This window comes from Hyposmocoma kahamanoa, unplaced genomic scaffold (genome assembly GCF_003589595.1).
Source record: "Hyposmocoma kahamanoa isolate Upper Pololo Valley unplaced genomic scaffold, ASM358959v1 92, whole genome shotgun sequence".
Taxonomy (NCBI): Eukaryota; Metazoa; Arthropoda; class Insecta; order Lepidoptera; family Cosmopterigidae; genus Hyposmocoma; species Hyposmocoma kahamanoa.
In genome coordinates this window covers 7,506,502-7,532,470 of record NW_020654748.1, presented here as the reverse complement: position 1 = coordinate 7,532,470, position 25,969 = coordinate 7,506,502, and the positions used below count along the sequence as shown (strand labels likewise).

Below are 25,969 nucleotides of genomic sequence, written 5' to 3'. Positions count from 1 at the left end.
ACGAACGTCAGATGCCATTTTCATTGAAACTAAAATCTGAAAAGTGTATTGTAAATTCACTACGACACAAGGTTAATTTCAGTTAAATGGCCAGATATTTGTGGTAGATTCGAACGCAGAGCGGTGGTACTAACCGGACCGCAGACAGCAAGCCAGCGTGTAGACGCCGGGCCAGCGTGGCGCTGTGAATCGCAACTGCAGCTCGTGCGTGTCCACCAACGCCGTCACGTGCGCCGGTGCGGTAAGTAGCGTGTGCGACTTGCGGTCGCAAATGTAGCACCACCAGTACTCCTGTTTGTCCTACCACACAAAACCTTTCATCTAATACAGGCATTGCAATATGAACAACCCTCTCATACTAAGTACCAGAAGACCTTCTTACATCTTAAAGCGGTTACACACGGCGACTGTTAGAAGCGATGCAAACGCGACACAGTATCGATGCAGTCGCCAATCGTCTACCTTTACACACATGTGCAATCGCTACACTTGCCATTTATAAGGGATTTTGCATCGATGCAGTCGCGCATTTAGTCGCTAAAAGTCGGCTTGTGTAACTACTTTTACAGTCAATAGGGTTATTTGTAAAATACTAACACCCTCCCAGGTCTATATCACTAACATCATAAACAATAACTTTTGTTACATTACTTTTTACAAAACATAGTAATCATAGATTTCTCATAGATGGCGCTACGGCTAAAAAGTCGTTGAAAACCCAATACAAATATTCAACAACAAGCACAAGAAAAATTTGTGAGGTACGCTGGTTCGTTCCGTGGCTTAATTGGCATAGCGTCTGGCACGGTTTGCTGGGAGACGTCGCACAATGGGCACAAATTGATAATATTTGGACATAGGAATAACTTGTGGAGTATCGAGCAAATTTTTTTTTATGTGATTTATAATAACATTCCTAATAACTTTTATTCTTGTATAATTTCTTGAAAAGTTGATAGTTTCGGAGAAAATTTTTTTTTTTATATTGAGAAATATACATTTTATTTTTTATCTCAAAATTACGAAAATGTAATGTGCGTGCGTACGAAAATGTAAAGGTAGTCGTCGACAGCGCAAGAGGGTAGACAGATATGTCTGCTCTTAAAGCTGTCATCTGCCGACGTCCAGTCAACCCGTGACCATGGAGCGTGCAACCGTTCCGAAATATCGGGAAAATAAAAAAAAGTCATACCGTGGTAAGAAACCTGATATTAGTGATGATCACTAAGAACGTATCACTAGTATATTGCGTTAAAAAATAAATAACAAATTTAAAATTTTGACACCTTTTTACTCGTAAAGCCGTACGGCTGCAGATAGATTATTTTTTTCTTGATAGAGAATGACTGAACCTATACTGATAATAAACCACACACATTACATTTTCCTACATTTCGAGATAAAAAATTAAATGTCTATTTCTCCAAACAAAAAAAAAACGAATAATTTTTTTCACTGAAACAATCAGCTTTTCAAGAAATTACATAAGAGTAAAAGTTATCAGGAATGTTATTATTTATCATATGAAAAAAATCAGCTCTGTATTCCTTGAAAATTATTGGAACTGGACTGTAAGTAACCCACGCACATTACATTTACGTATATTTTGAAATAAAAAAAATATATATTTCTCCATACAAAAAATTTTTTTTTCTCCGCAACTATCAAGTTTTCAAGAGATTATACAAGAATAAAAGTTGTTAGGAATGTTATTATTTATCATATAAAAAAAAATTTGCTCGATACTCCACAAGTTATTCCTATGTCCAAGAATTATCAATTTGGGCCCACTGTGAGACGTCTCCCAGCAAACCATGCCAGACGCTCATGTCATGGCCAGTGATCCGAGTACGTAAAACTGTTTCGCTCAAAAACCTGAAACGTTTTGTTTAATATCAATTTAATTCAAATTCAAATATATCTCAATGTCACATGAAGTCGTCACATTGATTATACTCCTACTATTCAAATGCAAGGCAGATTCCTGAGAGGCTTGAGTAAGGAGCTGTAGGAGTTGCTCTTTGTAAAAAGACATTTATACAATCACCATTCATTCTCTCTTAGGGGTTGTTTTATAAAAATGTCATTATTAAACATTATCGTTTACGGTGAACAATATTTATATGCCAACAACGAGTGTCAATTTGCTACCTTTTGAAAATGTATAAATTTCTAAGGAATAATGTTTAGTTGTTTATTTTATGTTTTTCGTTAAATAAGAAAAGTGTTTCTATTTCTATTTATGTATGATCAATAAAATTAATATAAAAATACAATTAAATCGAATTGGGTAGTCTCGCTAAAATGTGGCGAATCGAATATTTAGAATTATGGCAAATCAAAACATGTTCTTTCTATAACGCAAATCGAAACTGTAGCACATCGTTACTAACTCGTTTAGTAAGTAAATATATTTAATATTTTCGCAAAAAAATCATTACTATTATTAAAATAATGAAGATGAAAAGCGATAGTCTATACCTCCCAAGTTGTTGTAAATCAAAATACCAAAAATTTTCTTTTTTAGTCAAATATATTATACTTTTTATGCATATTATAAATCCCACATTTAAAATTAAAGAAATCGCTGTTGACTTTCAAAATATGGTACCTATAATATACCCAAAAAGGATATATTTAAGTCAAAAAGCAAAAAATGTTATTTTGACTTACCATAACTTACGTTTTGGTTGAAAATCTACTGATTTTTTTTAGAAAAGTATATAATCCATTTTGTAATAAAATAACTGCACAAGAATATCTCAAGTCGACCTTATTTGATAGCAAGCAAGTTGCTAGACGTAGATAATAGACAATCACACAATTCGTAATATTTTTTTTTAAGAATCTATCAGTGGCGAGGCGTGAAAATTTTCGTTGCTAAAGCCGAAGCTATAACTTTTTCAAAAAACAAAAAACACTTTAACAAAAATTTATTTTCCCGTTAAAAAGGCGCTTGGCGACATTTGAACACAACACATATTAGGACACAAGATAGTAGTTCACTTCATTTCACAGGATAACTTATTCTACACATAAACTAACCATAGCTTTTAAAGTAATTTTACATTTTATGCTGCCCGTCGCGATACGAAAGTATGTAAACAAACACATGAATGCTAAGTGTTCCTATTTTAATTACCTACGAATTACCATGATCTTCTATACATTCGTTACGCAGTCCTATTAGAAAGAAACACTCCGTTAAATATAGATACATATGTAACACTATTTATCGTTAAGATATATATAAATTATTGTAATTTGCTATTATAATAATTTTGTTACATTATTTTAAGAAAGTTTTACCATCTGGCAACGATTCTGACATTAAAACAAATTAAACTATAATGTGTTGGAATAAGGTTTAAATTTAAGTGTACACTATTTGACAATAACTCGAATTATTGCGGTTTCTCGACCGCCATTTCTTTATATGTTTTAAAGCGGATTTTTGCGAACGTGTGCGTATATTTTGATGGGAGCGTGTAAATTTCATGAATGAAACAGAACTCGCCGATCCGCCGGCTTACCTCGCGCTGATTGGTTGAGATGCATCGGGACAAGTTATTACGCGTCTAATAGCGAATATTTTGCATAAATGTTTTTTAATAGGTACTATAATAGGTACGGGGGAAATTTTAGGCAAGCCGGTAGGAATCGAGTTATATGGACGCCACTGGAATCTATAGAAATCCTTTAATATTAACTTCATTATAATAATTTTATACCATATACCGACAGTTTGCGCATGTTAGCATTACGTTATCGTCTGAGGTCCGAGATCTGCACTTTATTTGCCACAATTTGCACACGATACCTACTAGTTTCGCTCTTCATCGCGCATCTGACTAAATGATGTTTCAACACAGCAATATTTTAATTAAAAAAAAATTCAAAGATCCCCAACTAGCCATCACAAGATAGGGCACTTGGATGGAAGCAGCATCTTACAATGTAAACCAATTCGATGGAACAAAATATGACTTGTCTTATTTACTCCAGATCTGATGCAAAGGCTGTCTGAAATTTTGTTCAAAATAGGGCACTTGGTTGGAGGCAGCACCTTACAATATAAACCAATTCGATGGAACAAAATATGTCTTGTCTTATTTACTCCAGATCTGATGCAAAGGCTGTCTGAAACTTTGTTAAACTTAATATTCACCTGGCTGTTCCTGTGTTATTCTTCAATATATCGAAACTTACTTAACCTTGCATAGAACAGTTCATTTTCGATATACCTATAGTGCGTCTTTTTTGGAGACGGAGTAATATGACATTTGCAGGGTTTAAAAAAAAAAGGGGGTTGCCAGTTTTCGTGAAATTTTAAATAGTCTTTTAATGGTTGTGGACAATTTTTTCGATAGATCATGAAAGAAGGTAGATTGTGAAAAAAAAACTAGATTGTGAATGTTACGACGCGACGTTCCAATGAGTTCCAATTGGACTGTCGCGCAATTAGTAATAATTGCGTTATCGCCATCTTTATTCTCATTTTGACAGTTGGCCCACTTGCAACGAAATCAATATTTATTCATATACATTTGAATAAGAACAGGTGGATTCGATTATCTATATTGAATAGAATTATTCATAATTATTATGGTATGAATTGTTTATTTTCCTAAATATAGCAGTAAAGTAAAAAGTAGCAGGTAAATGCATAAAAAAAATAAAAAAGTTTACAAAAAGAAAATTTCATCGTGCGCCGTACCCTGGGACATCGTGCCTAGCAACATTTCCCCTTTGAATTGCTAAATTTATTCTTTGGCGGAAATAACTGTCAGTCTTGTGGTCACCGGAGGCTTCTACGAGGCGATCCGACAGCTCATTCGCTAGAAGTTTCGCCTGGGGCCCCAGGGACCCAGTCTTTCAACCGCAAAAGGCACAAAGCTGTAGCACTGAGCAAGGTTGGCGTATAAAATGTATTAAAATGAAAAACTTTAAAATATGTCTCCACTTTGTATTTTTAATAGAAAGTTCTAAATGCAATATGTATGTACGAACTTACCAACACTGACAATTCAAATAACCTGTGCCCAGCTGTTGGATATATAATGGGATTAAGATTCAACATAACAAAGTCGGCTATTTATTGCATAAGCGTGACCAACATTCAGTCGACAATCAATAAAATATTTATCGACTGTAATCACTAGCTGCTTGTAAGCGGGCAACACTTTTGCGCGATGAACTGTTTGAATTTTAAATACTAGACAAAATTTAAGAAATAATAATATAAAAAAATAATGGTATACGTTCCTGATATTTCTCGCTTTGTAGGAGATCCCCGTACATGAGTACCATCATGACTTTCTGTGATCAACATAATTAGAATATTAATTTATTCAGTACCTAAAATATAGAATCCTTACCCTGGGGAAGAAGGGACAGTGAACCGGATGCGAGCATTTCGAGCGTCCTTCAAGGCGCTCTCGCTTCTGCAGCCGCTTCTGGAACTTGTCCCATTGGTCGTCGTCATCTTCTGGAGCCGACGACTTGTCGCGAGATTCGTCCTCGGACCCTGACGAGTGCGAGACCGACTCATCCGAACTGCCTACGTCCGAGTCTTCACCTAGTTATGAACAAAACTTGGGTTAAGAAAAATAAAAATCAAACATTTCCCACTTTTCTAAAAGGTTCTACGAAAATTGATAAATACTTGAGCCAGGAAGATGATTCGATTACTTCTTGTTTGTGAATATTCTTACAAATAATTATGTATTCTATTAGAGTTGACAATCTGACCGAAAAGTTATAGATTTTATTGGTAAGATTCATTGGCCTACCAACAAATGGACGTCGGGTCTAATACGAAAACCAAGAAAAAAAGTCCAAAGTCACAACAAATGTGACATGTAACGAAATATAAAACAAAAACTAAAACATTTAATTTAAATTGTAACGTCATTGCAGTACTGCCTAATTCTGCTTGCAACAATTTAAGGGCCCAAAAACACCATATTTAGCTTCGACTGCAAATTACTTGAACACAAGAGTAATGAGAGAGCAGCCTTTATTGTAAATATTAATTAATTTTTTTACATATTATTATGTCGAATTTTGTACAAATTCACTTAAAGAAATAAAGAGTTGGGCAGATACATACATACAAATATTATAAATGTGAAAATAAGCGTGTACTAAGAAATGTACCGATATTCCAACTAAACGTAAACTGAAATTTTTGTAATTGCGAAAAATTTTTTTTTTACCCAATTACGGTTTTATAATAAAACCGTTTGCGCTTTCAAGTCAGTAATTTTGATGCTTTTCACAAAGACAAAATTAGCTTTTGTATTGTAATATTCCTAAAAAAATACATTGGACATTATGAAAATTCGAGCTAACGTTATTTCGAGCAAATGAATTTTCTGAATTCTGATAGGTAATTTCAAGCCGTAAAACGAGTACAACAACATTTTGGTAGTTATTGGTAACGTTTATAAAAAAATCATTTTAAAAATTCGAGCAATTGAAAATAACCAAGAAGTTTTTATATTAATAAGCTTTTTGAAATTGACGTAATGGGTCTCTTTCTATCTTTTGCGCATGCAATGTGTAGAAAAAGGACTGTTAGCAATTTGATTATTTTGTTTGCTTTTGTAATTTATATTTACGATTCATTTTTAAATAAATTAAATAATATACAACTGTTCAAAATAACACTTTTAAATGATAACTATGATAACATAATATATTTATTTAGTAAAAATATAATACAAAATCCTGTCTTCACACTTGACTGCAGTAATTTTTACAAGTTATTATTATTATATAGTACTGCATGATTGACAACCGCACTGTCAGTCGAACAAACGAAGACTGTTGCGCGATTAACGCTCTGTATGTGATTTTAACGCTCTATAGGTGCGGACACTTTTTAGCGCGAACCCGTCTTCCATTTATTGGTAGGTCAATGGAAAGATTATTATTATTTATTTGTAATGAATATCGTGATGTTTTTACTACCTTGATATTCATGTATTTTTGTGAAACTACTCCACTAGTTTGTAATTATTATTCATACGAAGACCGAACAAACACAAAGGAAAACTCATTCGATCTGACTGGGTCAGACTAACTCGGTCTGTAGCTCAGTTGGAAGAACGGAAGCCCCGGTTAGACTGCGGTCACTGGTTGAAGATTATTATTATATATTTAAAAGCTGTTAACATATCTAAAAGTTGCACAGTTTGAATCATAGCAAAAATTCTAGTAAATTAGCTTTTTTATGACAAATATGTATACTATTAACTAAAAAACTCACAGGGATAACATAGACTAACATGGTGACTAACACACTTACGATACCAAAACTTGATCTATGCAGTCGATTCCAACTGCCAGCTTTTCAACTCATTCGTGATGCATGATGCTGATATATACAATACAATATAATACAAACACTTGTTTGACTATGTCACGTCCTAGACGTTATGGCAAACTAGCGATTCGAAGTAATAAAAATGAACACACCTTCGTAGTCTTTTTTCTTTGGTTCCTTGGTTTTCTTAACGTCATTAGCCGTTGGCGGAGGCGTCGAGTTGGCTACGGGCGCAGGCTTAGCTGCCTGCTTTGCCGGCGCGTGTTTCTTCCCCTTCTTGCCGGCCTGTCGCCTTGGCTGCTTCATCCATACTGGTCGCTTAAAAGCTTCTTTCTTGTCATTTTTATCGTTCTCAGCCTTTTCGCCCTTTTCATCTTTTTCGCCCTTTTCGGTTGTTTCGACGGTACCGCCTTCTTCTTCGTTATCCCTATTTAAAATAAATGTATGAAAATATATGTATTAATAAAATGCAATATCGTCGGGGAAGGTGCAAATCCGCGTATGTAGTATTGGTACAAGGCGCGTATCTGCACTAAACCAAATTTCACATGAGAGGGCTTTAACATTATTATTACTTCTATAGCTATGACTTTCATTTTTGTACAGTAAGCATTATTATGGTGTCTGCTGACTGATAACAATAGATTTCCATAAATCACGCTAATTTGGTTGTCACGACATTTACGCGGATTTGATTTGGACACTGAAATTACTGAAATCGAAACTCATAATCGTAATTGCACTCCTCTTACCACGATGGCAAGCATTATAGTGTATGCCATCGATTCGATAAGGAGACCAAATTGAATACGGAACTCTAACAAACAAAAATCCCAATCCATATTCTCGATATTGTTTTAATTTAATAAAAATTATTGGCGCGTACAAATTCTCGAAATATATCTGAATATTGAACAATCATAATCTCAAAGGTGGCAATCTCTTTCGATTGAAACTGGATTTCGCCAGATTCGCCGCTGGATTTCGATAAACAATTCAAAGTGCAGCTTTAAATCATCATCCATACTCATCAGTGACAAGAGTGGGTAGAGCTATTTCGGGTCAATTACCTCGAACGTTACGTTTAATATGGTTAGGACTCCGGAATTCAAGACTAGAATAATTCATAATGTTATCAGATCATTGGAAATTAACAACGTTACACACTAGCCAAACGTTTTTCTTAATGCTACATCTGTTAAAATTAATGCGGCAAATCGAATTTTTAGTCCATATAACGAGTTTAATTTTACCATAGAATGAAAACTATTGAAGGTACATTTAGTAAGAAAATATTTTATATTTGACCAATCAAAAAAATTTAAATGTAATTGTACCGAAATAAAGTAATAAAAGTCCTATAAAAGTGTGGCAAATCGAAATTAGCTTAACAAAAAATAATTAAAATTGTGGCAAATCGAAACATGTCCTTTCTGTGTGGCAAATTAAAAGCGTAGCGAGTCGTTACTAATTCGTTACGAATAGTATATTTGTACAATTTGTTTACAAAATCAATTACTAAAAATAATCAAAATATCTCTCTCTCCATATCTATCTCTCTAGTCTCTGGTAGATAGATTTTTTAGGAAGGTATATCATCAATTTTGTAATAAAACTATTGCAAAGGAATATCAAGTTGACCGTTTTTTATTGCATGCAAGATGCTAGAGGTGGTTATTTTTTAATGGAACAATAGACTAAAGTTTGAGAATAAGTATCCTAATCCTAACTTTTTTTACATTAGCTAACTATCTTATAAACAGACTAATTTACTATTTTGAACATGAAACACACCGTATAACATTAACGACAGAAAGAATGGCTTCATCACACACACTTCCACAAAATATGAATCATGCTAGCGACGAATGTGACCGGTCAGTCGGGTCGGTGGGAGCGAAATATCTTCTTACCTACCCTATTTTGTGTTTATTATTGGCAACATGATATGCAGGCAGGGGTTTACAGAAAAATCTTTAATAGGCGACACCGTTTTATGTATTTTTAACTTATTATAAGCTATGTATGTTATAAATAAAATAAAAATAAATAAAAAAGTGACATGACGAACAAGTCGTACTTCTGGTGGTAAGCGACACGCCTATCCATAACAGTTGCAGTGCCATTCAGTTTTAAATCGCAAATATCTTAGAGGCAACACTGCACCTGTCACCTTGAGGCGTAACTTCACAAGTGCCATGTCGCTGTAATTTCACCAGCACCCTTACCCATCCAAACCGAAACGCAGTAATGCTCACATTACTGCTTGGCATTACTGCTTGACGGCAGAAGTAAGTAAAGTGGCAGTACTTCCCTGGACGAACTCTTTTACTGGTAGAACTCCTTCTAGTTCTGCTATTGTGTTGTGTTGTATTTGTGTAAAGTTGTTTAGATTTTGGTTTATTGCTATTACTGACGGATTTAACATGTTTGAAACTACATGCTATTTTCGTGTATAAAAAAAATATTTTTATACGTGATAATAGTTTCGAAATATAAAATAATTACAGTGCTATTTTCTCAATGTCCTTTGGCAAACTTCGTGTTTCGGTTGTCGTCAGGTTTTATTCTGTTGCCCTTTGCCTTTGGTACAGACCGGACGTTTTCAGTCGGAAATATATAGATTTGCTATATACTTGCTACATTTTTTTTAAGAAAAAATTACCTATTTTGAATGTATTTATATATAATGTTTTTTTGAAATATTTACATACCTACAAATATCATATTCAAACTAAAACACATAAATCATTATCACCTATTTGTTCCCATTCCCGAAAATTCCGGGAAAACTAAATGATTTGTCAAAAAAGCCATATGCCTTTTCCACATTATAACGCTTACGCGGTGTACGAAAGAAGCCCCACGTACGACATACCACTCCTTTCCTGTATATCTGGCGCACCCTGGGCAACAATCGACGAGTACCTTACGCAGATTGGCAAATCCTTTCACCACGATGGCAAGCACTATCGTGTATGCTATCGATACGATAACATGATATTATAACCGCATGACGTAACTCGTAAAATAGCTTTACTTACTCCAGGGGGCCTAATATAAACTCTTATTTCCACGCAGTTAAAGTAAACTGCATTGTAATTTCATATTATGAACTGGTAATACCAGCCAGTCATCGATCATATGGCACTATCGTATTACAAACGTTATTTTGACATTTAGTTCACGGTTGATCTGTCAAAAAGTAACAGCAATAAACCATTCAGTTTACAGTGTCTTGGTGTAGCTTTTATTGAATTGTTTTGTGTATAATTGTATAATAATTATTATAATTTTTAGTTTATATATTTTTAGGCAATCAATTCATCATGTGTGATGAATACGAAATGTTTGAGTATCTCGAAAGTGATGCTTCACACGATAATAATATGGAAAAAATCCAAAGAAGACAACTGCGAGATCGTAGTGAGCCGTTTGAAATGGATGCACAACAATTTATGAAAAGATACTGGCTCAGCAAAGATATGATCCACAATCTTTGTGATGAACTTAAACCGCACATGTCGAGGCCTACAAAGTCCACCGATTAATTGGTTGAGACTAAGGTTATTTTTCACTAAAGCCAAGTATAATTTCTTACAATTTAATTTATAGTCAAATATTCTTAAAATATTATTGACATGTTTTCAACAAACTACAAAGTAAACATTTACCCGCGGAATTTCGTCGACGTTTGACGTCGTTCGGAAACTTAATTTGCGCTTTTCTCTTATTTACAAAAATTAAAATATAGTGTATTGATTTTGTTATAATATAGTGTCTTTATTTATTTTCGTACATGAATAATACGTATCTATTATTTTTCTCTTAAACTAAGTGACAAATATAACACCGTAACTTACCGGTAAATATTCATCCATGTTTTTGAACGTTACACTAAAAAGCACGAGCTAGTCATAGACAAAATAACCAGCGAGAAGATAGCGAAAAATACGTATGTCGTAATACGAATTTTATCCAGTCAGTTTTTGGGAGTAAAAAGAATTGCCTGGAACTTGCATGGTTTTTTAAAAGTTCATAATAAGCACGGTGACTGTAAATAATGTTATGAAAGAAGTCGAGGCGGTCTGTGCCCAGCAGTGCGAAATTATAATGACTAATAAACTGTTCTACATAATTATATAAACTTCCACTCATACTTCTTAAAATATTTTTCTCCAATGCTGACAAATCTTTGCGCGCTAACATCCCTCGATTTTTCAAAATAAGGACGAACAAATAAGTCAAGAAACAAAAATAACTCAAATCTTACTTGATGCTTTCTTTCTCTTTAATGGTGGTGTCGCCGAAAAGTTCCTTCATATTGGTCCGTCTAAGAAAAACCGTCACCGTGACAATGGCGCCTGCTGTCACCACTGTCGAGTTCTCATCGTCAATTACTGAAAATACATACACATTATTATTATTATTATTATTATACGTTATATATTTTATATGTGTTTATAATACTTATGTTAGTATCAGTTTATATTTATTTATCTGTTACTTTATTGTATTTCTCTCTTGCACGCTGTTGCTCACTAACACCTTGGGTTGGCTGTAAGAGACCTCTTTTAGAGATAAGCCCACCTTTGCACACCTTTTGCGTAATTAATACTTCTTTTGTATTTTTTTGGTGCAATAAAGAATATATATATAATAGTTTTATTTAATAGTACTGCAATTTAACCTGTCAATTTATATAATTTCATAAACCATGTCACAATGGTGCTCTTTTGTTCTGAATCAAAATTCTATTGACTATGGTACTCGCCAATGAGCTGGAAAATTTCATTAAAGTTCTGTACACAGAACTTAGTGAGTATTAACGTACTGTACACTGAACTATGAGTTTCAAAAAAAGAATGTCGTAATTTTGCTAATTAAAATATCAATAAGGACGCTACTCAAACGCTATACTGGCTCCTGATTGGTTAAATTGGCCTAAAAGTCTTGCAACTGGGCCATAAATCTTTATAAAAAAAATGGTTAAAATATACGTGGTACTTGGTCAGTGCTATTCTATCTCTTTGGTTTTTTTGTTTTATAACGTTTGTTTGGCTTTCGTCTAAACATATGAAGAGGCTGTATGGTGGAACCTTTGCCTACCCAAAATAAAGGGGTAAAATTTATTTTAAAAAATTGTGTTTGTTGATGGATTCGTAACAAAATGTACATTAAATATAGATTCTGTTATTGTTATTGAATGGCATTACATAATTAAGTCTTAAAATCTCGTACCTATTACTTAGGCCGCTAGCCTCGCCTAAGCCTCGTCACACCCCGGACACTCCATACAACGGTCGAAAATTATTCACCTACTACTACTACATACAACAAGGCGCTATCTGCACACGCACGAATGTGTGCGTGTGAAGTGGCAGGGTTACCTACCCGTCACTTGCTCATACTATTACGTTACGTGGCCAGAGCGGCAACATAGCGAAAATTCTAACGCGAATCTGTTATCTATAATTCTATTATAGAATCCTAATAATGGCACATGTTTATTATGTATTTACATCGATATAATATTATATTTTTTATTAATTCACTAACTAGAATAATATTGAAGATTTATTTCAAAAATATATTAAAAGCACTTAAAATTTTATATTTTGGACAGGTACCTTTAAATAAGGTAACCAAAGTATTTGAAATTGCGTGTCCAACTTTATCATTACCTTGTTAATAATTAGGTATTTTCACTACGTAATATTTATCGGCAATACAAATTGAAAATTCTAGAAGCCTTGTCTAGCTCACGAAGTTTTGACGTCTTATTATATTGATATAATAAATCTGTATTATGTATTACTCTGCACTAAAGAAAACAATAACTGAATGACGCTCAGACATAAGTTTTTTTACTTACTTCGTTTCATCTTTCAAAAACGAAAGAAACTCCTCTCTTTATCACGTTTAGATGATTATAAACAGCCGTACACAGCACAATTCACGACCATTATAAATAGTAACGTAAAATGATGTTATATATTAACGTACAAATTTCGTAATGAATAAATGAAAACTATATTCAAACATCAAAGCCGTCTTAGCGCGAAATCGGCTCGCCGACCGACTTGTACTCGTTCAGTCAATGTGACCGTCAATGTGCGGGGCGTGGTGCGATATCTAAAGCTAGGGAGGGGCGGAGAGTGTCCGTTCTCATTACTTATTTGCTCTCTAGCCTCGTGGCCTATAGACGGTACTCGACTTCAAGAACCCTCATTATGCAACAATTGCATAAAATACTATTCTCATATAGGTATGAGGCTAGAGAGCAAATAAGTAATGAGAACGGACACTCTCCGCCCTTCGATAAAGTTATTGAGACTAGGGTCTCAATAACTTTTTAATAATAACGCTCACACTCAACACAGCCCCGCACTAGGAAAACCCTGTGTCGCGGGTGCCATGGACACACACACAGACAACCACAAATTACACCCAAACTCACGAGAGAAATAAATGTAGGCCATACAAATATTTCTCCCGGCCCGAGAATCGAACCTGGGACCTCTGCGTGACAGGCCGGTATGGTAACCGTTCGGCCACGGAGGCAGTTAAATTTTAATGTAAGAAATGAAACAATTTTTTTAAATCTAAACCGCGTATATTTATTTTTCCAAACAAACCAACGATCCTGATGTCAAATGTTGGTTAGTTTGAAAAAAAAAAAAACAAATAATACGCTATTTAGATCCGAAAAAATTTTTCAAGTCCTATAATTTGACAAGCGCGAAAACCTAAGAACTCAAATATTAATAATATATCATAAATAGAAAGATATTAATGCACTAAGCACATTCTCTTTATAGAAGACAACGTTTTTGTATTTTTATCCGGGCTCCAAGTCTACTAATTTAAATCATTTCAGTCGTGTGTCGATAGTTTCAATGACAAAATTTTGTTTGTTTGGTAATCCGATAAAATTCAAAAGCAGTGGCTTGGCATTGCAATTTTTTGGTATTCTGCTCTTCAATGGCGCAATCTACTAATTATGTGACATCAAATAAATACATTTCATTTGAAGACAAAATTGCTGATTAAACAAGATAGAAATTAAGAAATGCATAGTAATTTCCATGATAGTTTTAGTAAGGCAACATCGATCGTTTGTGGTTGAATGAATGAATGCCATCATTGCCATTCCATTGTCACTCCAGTGTATATAGAAATAGTAACGAAATGTCATTTAATTTGTTTGAAAATTATTTTGCCATATCATTACAGTGACAACTGCGCTCCGATTGGCCAGCCCGAATTCGAAACAATTCACGCGTGTCGTCGATTGTATCACTTCAAATCAACCAGTTTAACTTGAGCTTTACTGTAATTAACGAAAATTGAAAATTTACATATTTAATTACCGATGAAATTTGATTCCGTTTGTTTTGTAATTAGATGTTTTGCAATTTTTTCCACACCACCGAATGGAACAGTCCCCATATTTAGAGATATTATCTTTATTACAATAAATACAGAATGTTTTTGGAATGTATGGAGACATACACAAAGGTCAGTTGTTGGCGCTGTACTATTTCAGCTTTCTAATTTGTGATTTAAGTGTAAACGTGAGTTGATATTTAAAAGCGATATAAGGCTCATTTGCCTGATGAGTTGCCAGGGATGGATGGCTCTTATTTCGTCTCTATTTCTGGTTATATACTCGATGCACTCCAGCGAGACTCAACTGTCATTGTAACTAAATTTTAGCACAATAACAAATATTGTCATAACTACAATATTTATTATAATGTCAGTGGAGTCTCAATGGAATTACAATGAGCAGTAGTTTCAAAAAAATTAGCTTGGAGGAAATTAGACTTGGGGCATTACCAACCATAACATTTCAAAAAACAATCTTATTTCAATGTAAGCATAATGTAAGCTTATTATAATATTACTCATATTCGTACCATGACAAACCTATCAACCAAGTAATGTATTATTTTTATAGTGATGGAAAGAACGAATGATTTCCCAACATTGTCTATTCGTTGCTAAAAATAGGAAAGAAATATCGCTATATACTGCATAATGCCATCTCTTTCTATTTTGATGATCCGAATCTTCCTATCATAGTATAATGTTAAAGTACTGATAGTCATAATATTATTTACATTCACAGAATTAATTGCAAAAAAAAGAAAAGATATGTAATAATCAAATTTATTGAAATTGCGTTGTTTTCAATATTTTTTCCTCATTTTCATGAAGAAAAATAAATAAAACAAGCTGAGCCTTGATTGTCACGTTATTAATTCGAAATTATAGTCTAGTGCCAACTGTTAGTGTCGCTGCCCTAATTGTACGAAATAAACATCGAGTCTTTTTATTTGTCGAGAAATTATTTCGTATGTACTATTAAATAAAAAAAAAAAAAAAATGTTTTTTGAAGGAAGTTTTCTTTGTGTATGTACGATCTTGGTATCAATGGTAACAGTAATGTAACATTTTGTCTTTTGAGAGTTTATATAGTATTTGAGACCATTTTCTCACTTATTTCTCGTTGTGAGTTCGGTGGGCATTGGATTCAAGTTTTTCTGCGTTTCGCAATGCTCGATTTTCCAGTGCGCATAAACCATTGCGGGTTTTTTTAATAATATCAAGTGACGGGAGGAACAAGCCGTGCGCCTGATGGTAAGCTACACGCCTGTCCATAACAGTTGCAGTACCATTCAGAACTTTAAATCGCAAAGATTTGAGGGGCACTGTCAACTTATGTCACCCTGAGACATAAGTTGACAAGTCCCATGTGCCTGTAATTTCACCAGTACCCTTATTCAAGAGATTTATGTTTATAAATAAGTTAAACGTAACTTTTAATCATCAGCAATAAATGTTGTATAATATATTTAGTTAAGAAATGCGAAAATAATACTGTGTCCACTGGGTCCGAGTAACTATTTAATATAAACTAAATATAACTAAATTTGACATAAGAACAATATTACTTTAGAATGAATAGACTCAAAGCTGCCAATAAAACGCCATAGTTTTAACATTATACTCGTAATAAGCTTACTGTAAGTACGACGTACGCGTCATGGTACGAAAACAAATAAACGAATCTTGAATGTTACATTACAGGCGAATGTTCTCGGCGAGGAAGTGCCCTAAGGTTAAAGTAATATTGTTTTAAGAGGTTGTGGTAGGCTCCCTGTTCGATTTCCGTGTTATACTACAAATTAGTTTCTTAAAATGTCGGCATTTTATAATCAAGAAAATAATTGTGTCAATAAAATATTACAAGAAAATTACCTTCAGTGTTAACTTGAAAATGAATATAAGGCATGGTTCCCAACACCTTCATGAGGTCTTCGTATTGATTGTCATTTAAGAACCTTAGTACTTGTCTCCTATCGTCCCCAGGTAGTTGCGCCAGTTGTAATAGCGATTTGACGTGTTTCTTACGATTCGTGAAGTATTTGAGGTGGTCTTCTGTTATGTAAGGCAGTTGTAGCAATGGAGATTTGTACTCCCATAGGCCTTGTACTATCATTGGAGAGAGCTTCATACAATTTTCTATTGTCTCAATTGTTGGTAATCGGGGAACTGTAAAAAAAACATTGGTATTATCAATAAATTCATATCCACAACACATAACGTACAGAACAAAATTATTACCTATAATTTACACAATAAAAGTTTTAACTTTTGAACTTACTATTTATTATATTGTCAAGATTGACATCGAATGTACGATCTCTAACTTAGCTTTTGAAAGCTGAGTAAAAAATCGTACGTCTACCTCAATATGACAATGGGAGTATCCATCCTCGTTTTAAAATAGTTTAATTTTTTTATATAATTTTAATAATAGTAATTTAAATTTACCCACATTGACCGTATTGTTTGTATAGAGAGAATTATATTAAGCTCTAATAACGCACACACACACTCAACATAGCCCCGCACTAGGGAAACCGTGCGTCACAGGTGCCATGGACACACACATAGACAACTACAAATTACACCCAAACTCACGACAGAAATAAATGTAGGCCGTACAAATATTTCTCCCGGCCCGGGAATCGAACCTGGGACCTCCGCGTGGCGGTCCGGCGTGGTAACCGTTCGGCCACAGAGGCAGTTGAAAGCTTTTGTATTAGTTTTATTTAATAGGGTTGACAATGTTTTAGTAGATTTAAAAACATAAAAATTTTCTACTAAATCAAAAGAAACTTACTTCTACGAGCATAGGCTAAAGCAATAAGTTGGTTGACACAGTTGACCATTTCTAGAATGAGTTCAGGGCAGCGGGACACGATGTAACGGCGGTCGAGCTCGAGAGTCTCGGGAGGAAGGCGCATGCGCGACAAGTGTGCGTGCAACAGCGCTCTTGCCTTGATGCTGTACGGCCGGCAAAGGGGCTGCTCCTTGTTTTTTTCGCCGAGGTTTGGAAGCTCACGCAACAGCTGGAATTATTTTACAGTCGAATTAACCAAGTTTAACCTAGTACCACACCTACTAAATTCAGCGGCATAAATGGGAACACAAAAAATACGTATGCGGAATTATGATAGATGTGTCGTTACGCGGTTTTCATAGACATTTTATTATCATGCACATTTCATAATTAATTTTGTGTAGTACAATTACTCAAGTCTGTAAAAGTTTCTCTTCAACAGGGAGCCTACAATATATATTTATATTTAAGCCTCGTGAGCCTTTTTTGCGAAAGGGACCTTTTTGCGAAAGAGACTCTGAGAAATGACAGTGGACATTCTGCGACTTTGCCAAATAAACAGCTAAACAATTGCTTGTGTAAATTCAATCAATTATATAACATAGCACATTTTGATTAGATTAATCACTGAAAGAAATGCATTATGTTTATATCGGAAATCTAATCTCAAGATGTACAATGCCATTTAAGAAACGAAGGTTGTTCTATGTTACTGACTGAACAACGGTTTTATACCAAAACGTACGTACTATATAATTTTAAATGAAATTTGACTAGGTATTGTTACATAGTCAGAACGTGAAGGTATGTAAGATTAAAATACAAGGAATGAATGTTGATCAAGTGAATGTGTTTGCATATCAGCGTAGTGTTTTTACAAGAGATTGAAAGTTTATTGAGGATATTGAAAAAAGGGTACGAAAGTCATAAATAAAGGATCTAATGGGGAGCAACATCTTATCTCAAAAAGCACACATGTCCACACATAATGTTTTGCTGGTGTTTGGTAGTGAAACTTGGGTATGACAGAAGAAGGAAGCAGAATTAATGCAGTGAAGATGAGATCTTTGAGGAAAATTTGTGGAATAGAGTGAAGAATACAGTAATACGTGAAAGATGTAGCTTGAAAGAGGATGTGGTGACTAGAATAGAGAAAATTTTTTAACTGCCTCCGCGGCCGAACCGTTACCGGACTGCCACGCAGAGGTCCCAGGTTCGATTCTCGGGCCGGGAGAAATATTTGTATGGCCTACATTTATTTCTCTCGTGAATTTAGCTGTAATTTGTAGTTATCTATGTGTGTGTGTCCATGGCACCCGCGACAAAGGGTCCCTAGTGCGGGGTTATGTTGAGTGTGAGTTATTAGAAAGGAATGTTGGGGTGGTTTGGGCATGGGCATGTAGGGCGGATAGATGTAAAAAGTGTTACTAAATAGATTTATGATACGAATGTGGATGAAAGGGTTTTAAGAGGACGTCTCAGAAGGGCTCACATTGACCAGACCACTGATGTCCTCAAAAAGGCTGAGATCCACAGTGAAAGAATAAAAGATAATAAATAAAATATTTGACAACGGCGTGCATTATTACTCAGAAGAATGTAATAAAAAAATCCGTGTGATCACGGCGTGATTAATAAATACAAGCTTATATTGACTATAAATTTGAATAATGTGACAAATTATTAGTAATTATTTTTTCACTAAGAATCACTTGAATCTTGTACGATCTCATAACAGATACATTGTACCGTCTGCCAAACAAAATAAAAACAATGCAAACTAATAAAGAGAAACCAATGTCAATCTTAAGAAAATGTGTAGACAAATGCTCTCCAGTTTAACCTACCAACTAGTAATGGTTATACGAGGGCTGTCATGGATCAAAAATACTAGAAATGTACGGCATATTTATAAGCATATGTACTATGTCTATATGGCCAGTTATCTGGGGAATATTCGTGACTTTAGTAACCGAAATGTTTACAGAAGGTATATGTCTAGTGTTCTAGGACAAAGGGGATGCAACCCAGGTATAGTTCGAAATAAATAAAAATGAATAAAATCTATTATATAAATACTTTGAAATGAACGTCTTGTTATCAAACACACTATATGCCTCTAGAAAAGGTAGATCGTCACAGTTACGATACAAAATGTCGTAGATTCTATATCACTAGCATAAATGATAGGTACAAAACTAAAGAGATTTTTTGCGTTCTCACCGTTGACACCGTTGATATCTCTCAAGAATCTGGCTTACGTAAAACGCTATCCGATATTGTCGATTTGGCACACTTTACACCTGAGGGCCTTTGCAGACTACAACTGTAGTGTGTGCATAAAACTATACAGAGTTGGACGCATAAATAATGTTTACGTACAAATTGCTGCGTTAGTGGTTCTCAATTCGACTGTATGTTTTTTGTATGTATGTTACGCGATAACTCCATTTGTGAACCGATTTTGATTATTCTTTTTTTATTGGAAAGAGAGTATCTCAGTAGTGATCCCATTAAAATTTTATTCCATCTCTAAGGGTGGCACACTAAGAGATGAATGACTTTTGAGGTCGGTTTTCTATTAGAAGGAAATATTATATAAAACAGCCAACGCTCGCCTTCCCAGTTCCACTGTGCAACACATGCAAATTCCTAGGTTTCACAATTAATGTAAACTGGAAAGCACATACAGCCTCTGTGTAAAAAACTTAGTAATGTCTGATGCGGTATAGATCGCCCTTCCCACCGAATAATATGGTAATATGCTGTTGCGGTAGTTTTCATTTTATTGCACATCCGATGTTTAGAGCGTTAATTAGACCGTGTAATTTTTTTTGTAATATTTCTATGGATATTTATAAAAGTACATTAATTTCATTGGCCCCGTAATGAACATAATAATATTATTCCCTTAATGTCTAAACACCCTTTTTACACGAATAATACCATAACAAGTTAGTACAGATTATGCAATCGTTATTTTTTTCCGTAAGTGATGATAACCATTAAATTCGCGTAAGAAACACATTAAATAAAATAAAATAAATAACGCACACACTCAACATAGCCCCGCACTAGGGAAACCCTGTGTCGCGGGTGCCATGGACACACACATAGACAACCACAAATTACACCCAAACTCACGAGAGAAATAAATGTAGGCCATACAAACATTTCTCCCGGCCCGGGAATCGAACCTGGGACCTCTGCGTGGCAGTCCGGCATGGTAACCGTTCGGCCACGGAGGCAGTTAAAACAATTATATTTGTGTGTTATTTTAATATAGAATGTATTTGCATAATTACATTATTATTCATTTTTTGATACCATATATCAACGAATATTACTGTAATTGTACTATTACTGTATACACTATCGCTTGGATTTCATCCGAATAAAGTCGTAATATAATATTACCGTTACCTTTTTTGACACCATATTTCAATGAATAATACGGTAATGCATTAATACTGACTACGAAATCGTTGGGTTTAATCGCGAATAATATGGTAATGATGCTTTGCATGCTATACTTTTGGCCTGCAATTTCAGTAATATTATTTTCATCAATAACTTTATTTAGTAAAACTAATACAAAAATATCATGAAAGAAAATAAACTGTACAAAATTTGCTTTGTTTTGATATAGAAATAACTAGCCAACGATGCACTCGAGCTGAATGTACACAAAAAATAGTTTTCTATTTTTCCTGTAAAATTCAGAATTATCGGTTACCATATTATTCGCTGGGGAGTGCGAGATGTTGACGTACTTCATTACTCGATGGTGTCCTACAATATCGCACATTGGGGCAACTGATTGAGGCAATAACCTAACCTAACCTCCGGTTAAAAAAACCGACCTCAAAAGCAATTCATCCCCTAGTTTGCCACCCTTAGAGGTGGAGCATTTTCTTGAAATTTAAATGGGACAGCATCTGAGGTACTTTCTTTCCAACAAAAAAAGAATCATCAAAATTGGTTCACAAATGGGCGGAGTTATCGCATAACATATATACAAAAAAAACATACAGACGAATTGAGAACCTCCTCCTTTTTTGAAGTCGGTTAAAAAGTGTGTTTGTTATCCAAAAACGTGCACAGAGACCCGTAATATGCACGAAATAAGATCTTTTTAAAAAACACCAGGTGATGACTATGACGTATTCACAATATATTTTCGAAATAACCGTTTTACAGGAGTGAAAACTTGATCACCCATTAGTAGCAGTAGAGCTCCTTGTGAAAGTGTTCGTCCAGGGAAGTACTGCCACCTCACCCATTTCTGCCGCCAAGCAGTAGTGTGAGCATTATTGCGTTTCGGTTTCGAAGGGAAGGGTACTGGTGAAATTACTGGCACATAGGACTTGTCAACTTATGTCTCAGGGTGTCGGGCGCAGTGGCGGTGCCCCTCCGATCTTTGTGATTTAAAGCTCTCAGTGGTACTGCTACTGTTATGGGCAGGCGTGTAGTTTACCATCAGGCGCACGACTTGTTCGTCCCGTCACTTAGTTGTTATAAAAAAGTCCTCAGAGGTTTATGCGCACTGGGAAATCGAGCACTGCGAAACGCAGAAAAACTTGAATCCAATGCCCACCGAACTCACAACGAGAAACCAGTGAGAAAATGGTCTTACATACTATATAAACTCTCAAAAGACAAAATGTTACATTACTGTTACCATTGATACAAAGATCGTGCATACACAAAGAAAACTTCCTACAATCCAGCTGGACTCGAACCAGCCACCTTGCCACATCGCTTTCCCAACTGAGTTATGGAACGAGGGCAGACCTTATGCTATATCTCTAGTGCTCGTTGTAAACCTTTGTGTTTGGTTTAACCGGTTTTTTTGCCGTGGCGCCACCTGTGAGAAACCTCTGTTACGCGATAACTCCATTTGTGAACCGATTTTGATTATTCTTTTTTTATTGAAAAAAGGGTACCACAGTAGTGGTCCCATTTAAATTTTATTCCACCTCTAAGGGTGGCACACTAAGGGATGAATGACTTTTGAGGTCGGTTTTTTATTGGAAGGAAAAATTATACAAAATACCAACGCTCGCCTCCCCAGTTCCACTGTGCAACACATGCAAACTCTTATGGTTTTTTTCCACTCGGCCAGTCAGGTATTTTTACAGTTACCAGCAGCAGACAAGAGATGTCGCTTTGTTAATTACAATATTTATTTTATTGAATATCATGATGTTTTTACTACCATGATATTCACTTTTTTTTGTGGTGATTGCAAACTAGTGGAGTATTTTCACAAAAAATATGTAAATATCATGGTTCTCAGCAGTGAAATGGTCAAGAGGGGCGTTAGGACGGCAACCTAGCATTTTCATAATAGTAAAAATAGGATATAAAATAAATAAATATTGGAATTGTCCTGAGTTTACACTGTGCACGCACAATGTGCATTTATTGTAATTTCAAAGTTTTGTTATACTGTTTTATTATTGTTGATCTAAGTGACAAAATAAATGAGTCTATGTTGTTCTAGGCAATTAACATAATGTTATAATGTCAACTACTCACTGCAGGTACTTCTTCATTGTCAGTAATTCTCTCTACAATTTCTGAGTTATGTCTTTTATCAAATTCACAGGAGGCTGCAAGGATCATGAGGGCCCTTTTCAAAGGCATTGATGGTGTCTTGTGGCAAAAGTAGAAGTAGGTTTGTGTTGTATACAGCAGAACTTGTTCTCCAGAGAAACGGATAGAACGGTACCACCATGTCCCAACCTGAAATGTTTTGACTAAAATTAAAAACATCTGTTTTGTTTTGAAAAGATTGAACAAATTTAAAAAAAAAACATTTGTTTGTATGAGTGAAATTTGTGGTGTTCCTAAAATATTAAGCTTATTCAAATTAAGCCATTCAATCATAAAACAAATAATTGGAAGTTATTATCAAAAATACTAGGCAAGTTCACTATATAATACTTACAGCAGTAGGCAAAGCAACCATAAATACAAGACCATATAGGCCTAAGACCCACACACTATTTTCTTTCTCTACAATCCAGCTTGGCAATGCAATACCAAAACTCATTGCCCCAGGACCATCAGGGTTGCCATATTTTTCCCAATTACGTCTTGCTTCATCATCTGTAAGAGCCTGAAAATACAATTTTAATTACTACATAAAGTCTTTCTAAAATAGTATAAAATAAGTAAAAAGCTTAGGTGAAGAGCAAAAAAGTTTTTGGGAATTTCTAGCTCTCATATAAAAATGTTAGTGCAACAAAATACAGCAGCTATATAATTACTACATAAAACCATCTCAATATCATAAGTTCACACTTTATATAATGTTTTAATTTTATTTCTCAAACTATATACAAACTATAAGTAGTCCCAGGAATTGACAATATCTGAGAGTAACAGATGAAACAGACATTCTAGCACCTGAACAAACAATGTATATAAGTTATATACTGACACCTTCTACGGAAAAGGCATGGTATATATCATTAAAGCTAAATGAAGAATATGGGGTATTCTTATGAGATTATAGTAACCTAGCAACTCAAGGGGAAATTGTTGAAACTGTCCCACAAGTCTTGTGACCATTTAGTTGCCACTAACATATAATGGTTAGGTCCTAATCTCCACACACTATACTCTGAGTTGGAATTGAAGTCCAAAAATGTAAATAAAAGTACTGCCATTACACAAAAAGAATTTAAAAATGTGAATAAGTCCAAAAATAATGTCACATGATTTATATTGTTCTTAAATTGTGTGCATGTACGAACAAAATATTATCCAATCATCATTTTTATTTAATAAGAATTAATAAGATTTTTTTACTATAATTTTATACTACAACAATAATTTGTAGCTCTAATACTATTACTTTTATATTTTATTAAAAATAATGTTTTTATAAATAATAATAAAATAAAAATGATAAATTGATTCAATATTAAATAGTGTTCATTATAAATTAGAAGTCATAATAAAAATAAAAGTTCAGCTTTTGATTGACAGGGATTGACCAGACTGAACTGCATAGTTGTAATTTTTTTCATTTAGTTTCTGACACTTGTCATTATCGAATACGCTCCTTGCTGTACATGCGTTGAGTTGTAGCAAGCTTTATAATATTGCCTTATAATAGTTTTGGAATAGTGAAAAAAAAAAACTGGTTGCCTTTTGATTTATACATGAAAATACATTGCTTTACTTGAGTAAAAACTTAAGTCAATGCCATGGTAGCTACTATCAAAACTATATCAAAACTAGGTATATAGAATTTATATACCTAATCTAAAAGAATTCTGGGATATGTTTCTTTTGTGCCGTGACTCATTTTCTATGTGCCGTGGCTCTTGTCATTTTATCATAATTTCTCAATGAAAAACATTTCATGACACAAAATTTTTTCAAAAAGTTCTGAGTTGTTTAATCCAAAAGGGTATTTTTTCCATTATAATTAGTAATTGTAATATTATGAAGAATAAAACTCGAAAAAGGTTTGTGATCTATGAGATGTCACTTTGTCAGTGACAGGTTGTTTGTTTATATTTTTGGGCTTCGATTTCATCTCAAAGTTTAAGTAACATGCAATGCCTACCACACAATTAATTTAACAATAAATAGAAGACTTACTTGATAGGCTTTAGTTAGTTTCATAAAGGCTTTTTCATCTCCAGTCTCTTTGTCAGGGTGAAGTATTAGAGACTGTTTACGATATGACTTCTTGATTTCAGCTTGTGTAGCACCAGGGGGCAAACCCAATATGTCATATGGATCAAAGTTCGACATCTCATAGTCGAACTGTGACACTTTGTATGCGAGGAATCCAAGGAGTACCCATCCTGAGATGATTGCTAGCTTTATAAAGAAGTTTTTCACACCTTTGTAAGGCTGTGATTGTTCTATAATTTTCTGTTTCTGTATACAACCTGGACATTGACATCGTTCTGCTTGCTTTACCGGGTCTAAAAGGGAATTACGTTAGAATTTAGCAATATACTGACTATGAGTTATTTCACGTAAATTTATGTTCTGTTTAGCATAACAAAAACGGAAAATTTTCCAGGTAAGATTTTAACGTCATGCCCGTTTCAAGCACTCCTCTAAATTAATTTTGGGTGTGTAAGCGAGTCACCACACATACCGCAACACCAACGTAATTTTGATGTGAGCCAGCTAACGGTAAATATAAGAATAGTTTTAATAATTTCATGACCACATAAGGGTTCGAATATGTTTTGTTAGCACGATACAAATAAACTATAATATATCTTCGGTTTCTTATTAAATTACGGTTAAACAGTGCAATTTAACTTACCTTCTTTTCTTTTTTTCGGCCAATAGTAAAACGTCGCCGGTATTAATATTAATGCCAAAAAAGAAAGAACGAAGTAAAAGAATGTGGAACCGCTTTCATCATATTCAAATTTTTGACCACCCATTATAAATTTTTCACA

The 25,969-nt window shown here is 34.4% G+C and overlaps 1 protein-coding gene across 1 annotated transcript; it reads right to left on the bottom strand.

Annotated features, from left to right (window-relative positions):
- Nucleotides 1–101: 101 nt before the first annotated feature.
- LOC113236539 (translocation protein SEC63 homolog) lies at nucleotides 102–25,969 on the bottom strand. Its single transcript, XM_026472655.1, has 10 exons — nucleotides 25,831–25,969; nucleotides 25,146–25,477; nucleotides 23,479–23,649; nucleotides 23,067–23,273; nucleotides 17,526–17,754; nucleotides 16,598–16,891; nucleotides 11,604–11,730; nucleotides 7,483–7,757; nucleotides 5,379–5,578; nucleotides 102–300 (listed from the first exon to the last, which is right to left on the bottom strand). Exons 1-10 carry the CDS (start codon nucleotides 25,952–25,954, stop codon nucleotides 130–132), a joined length of 2,130 nt encoding a protein of 709 aa, XP_026328440.1. The 5' UTR covers nucleotides 25,955–25,969; the 3' UTR covers nucleotides 102–129.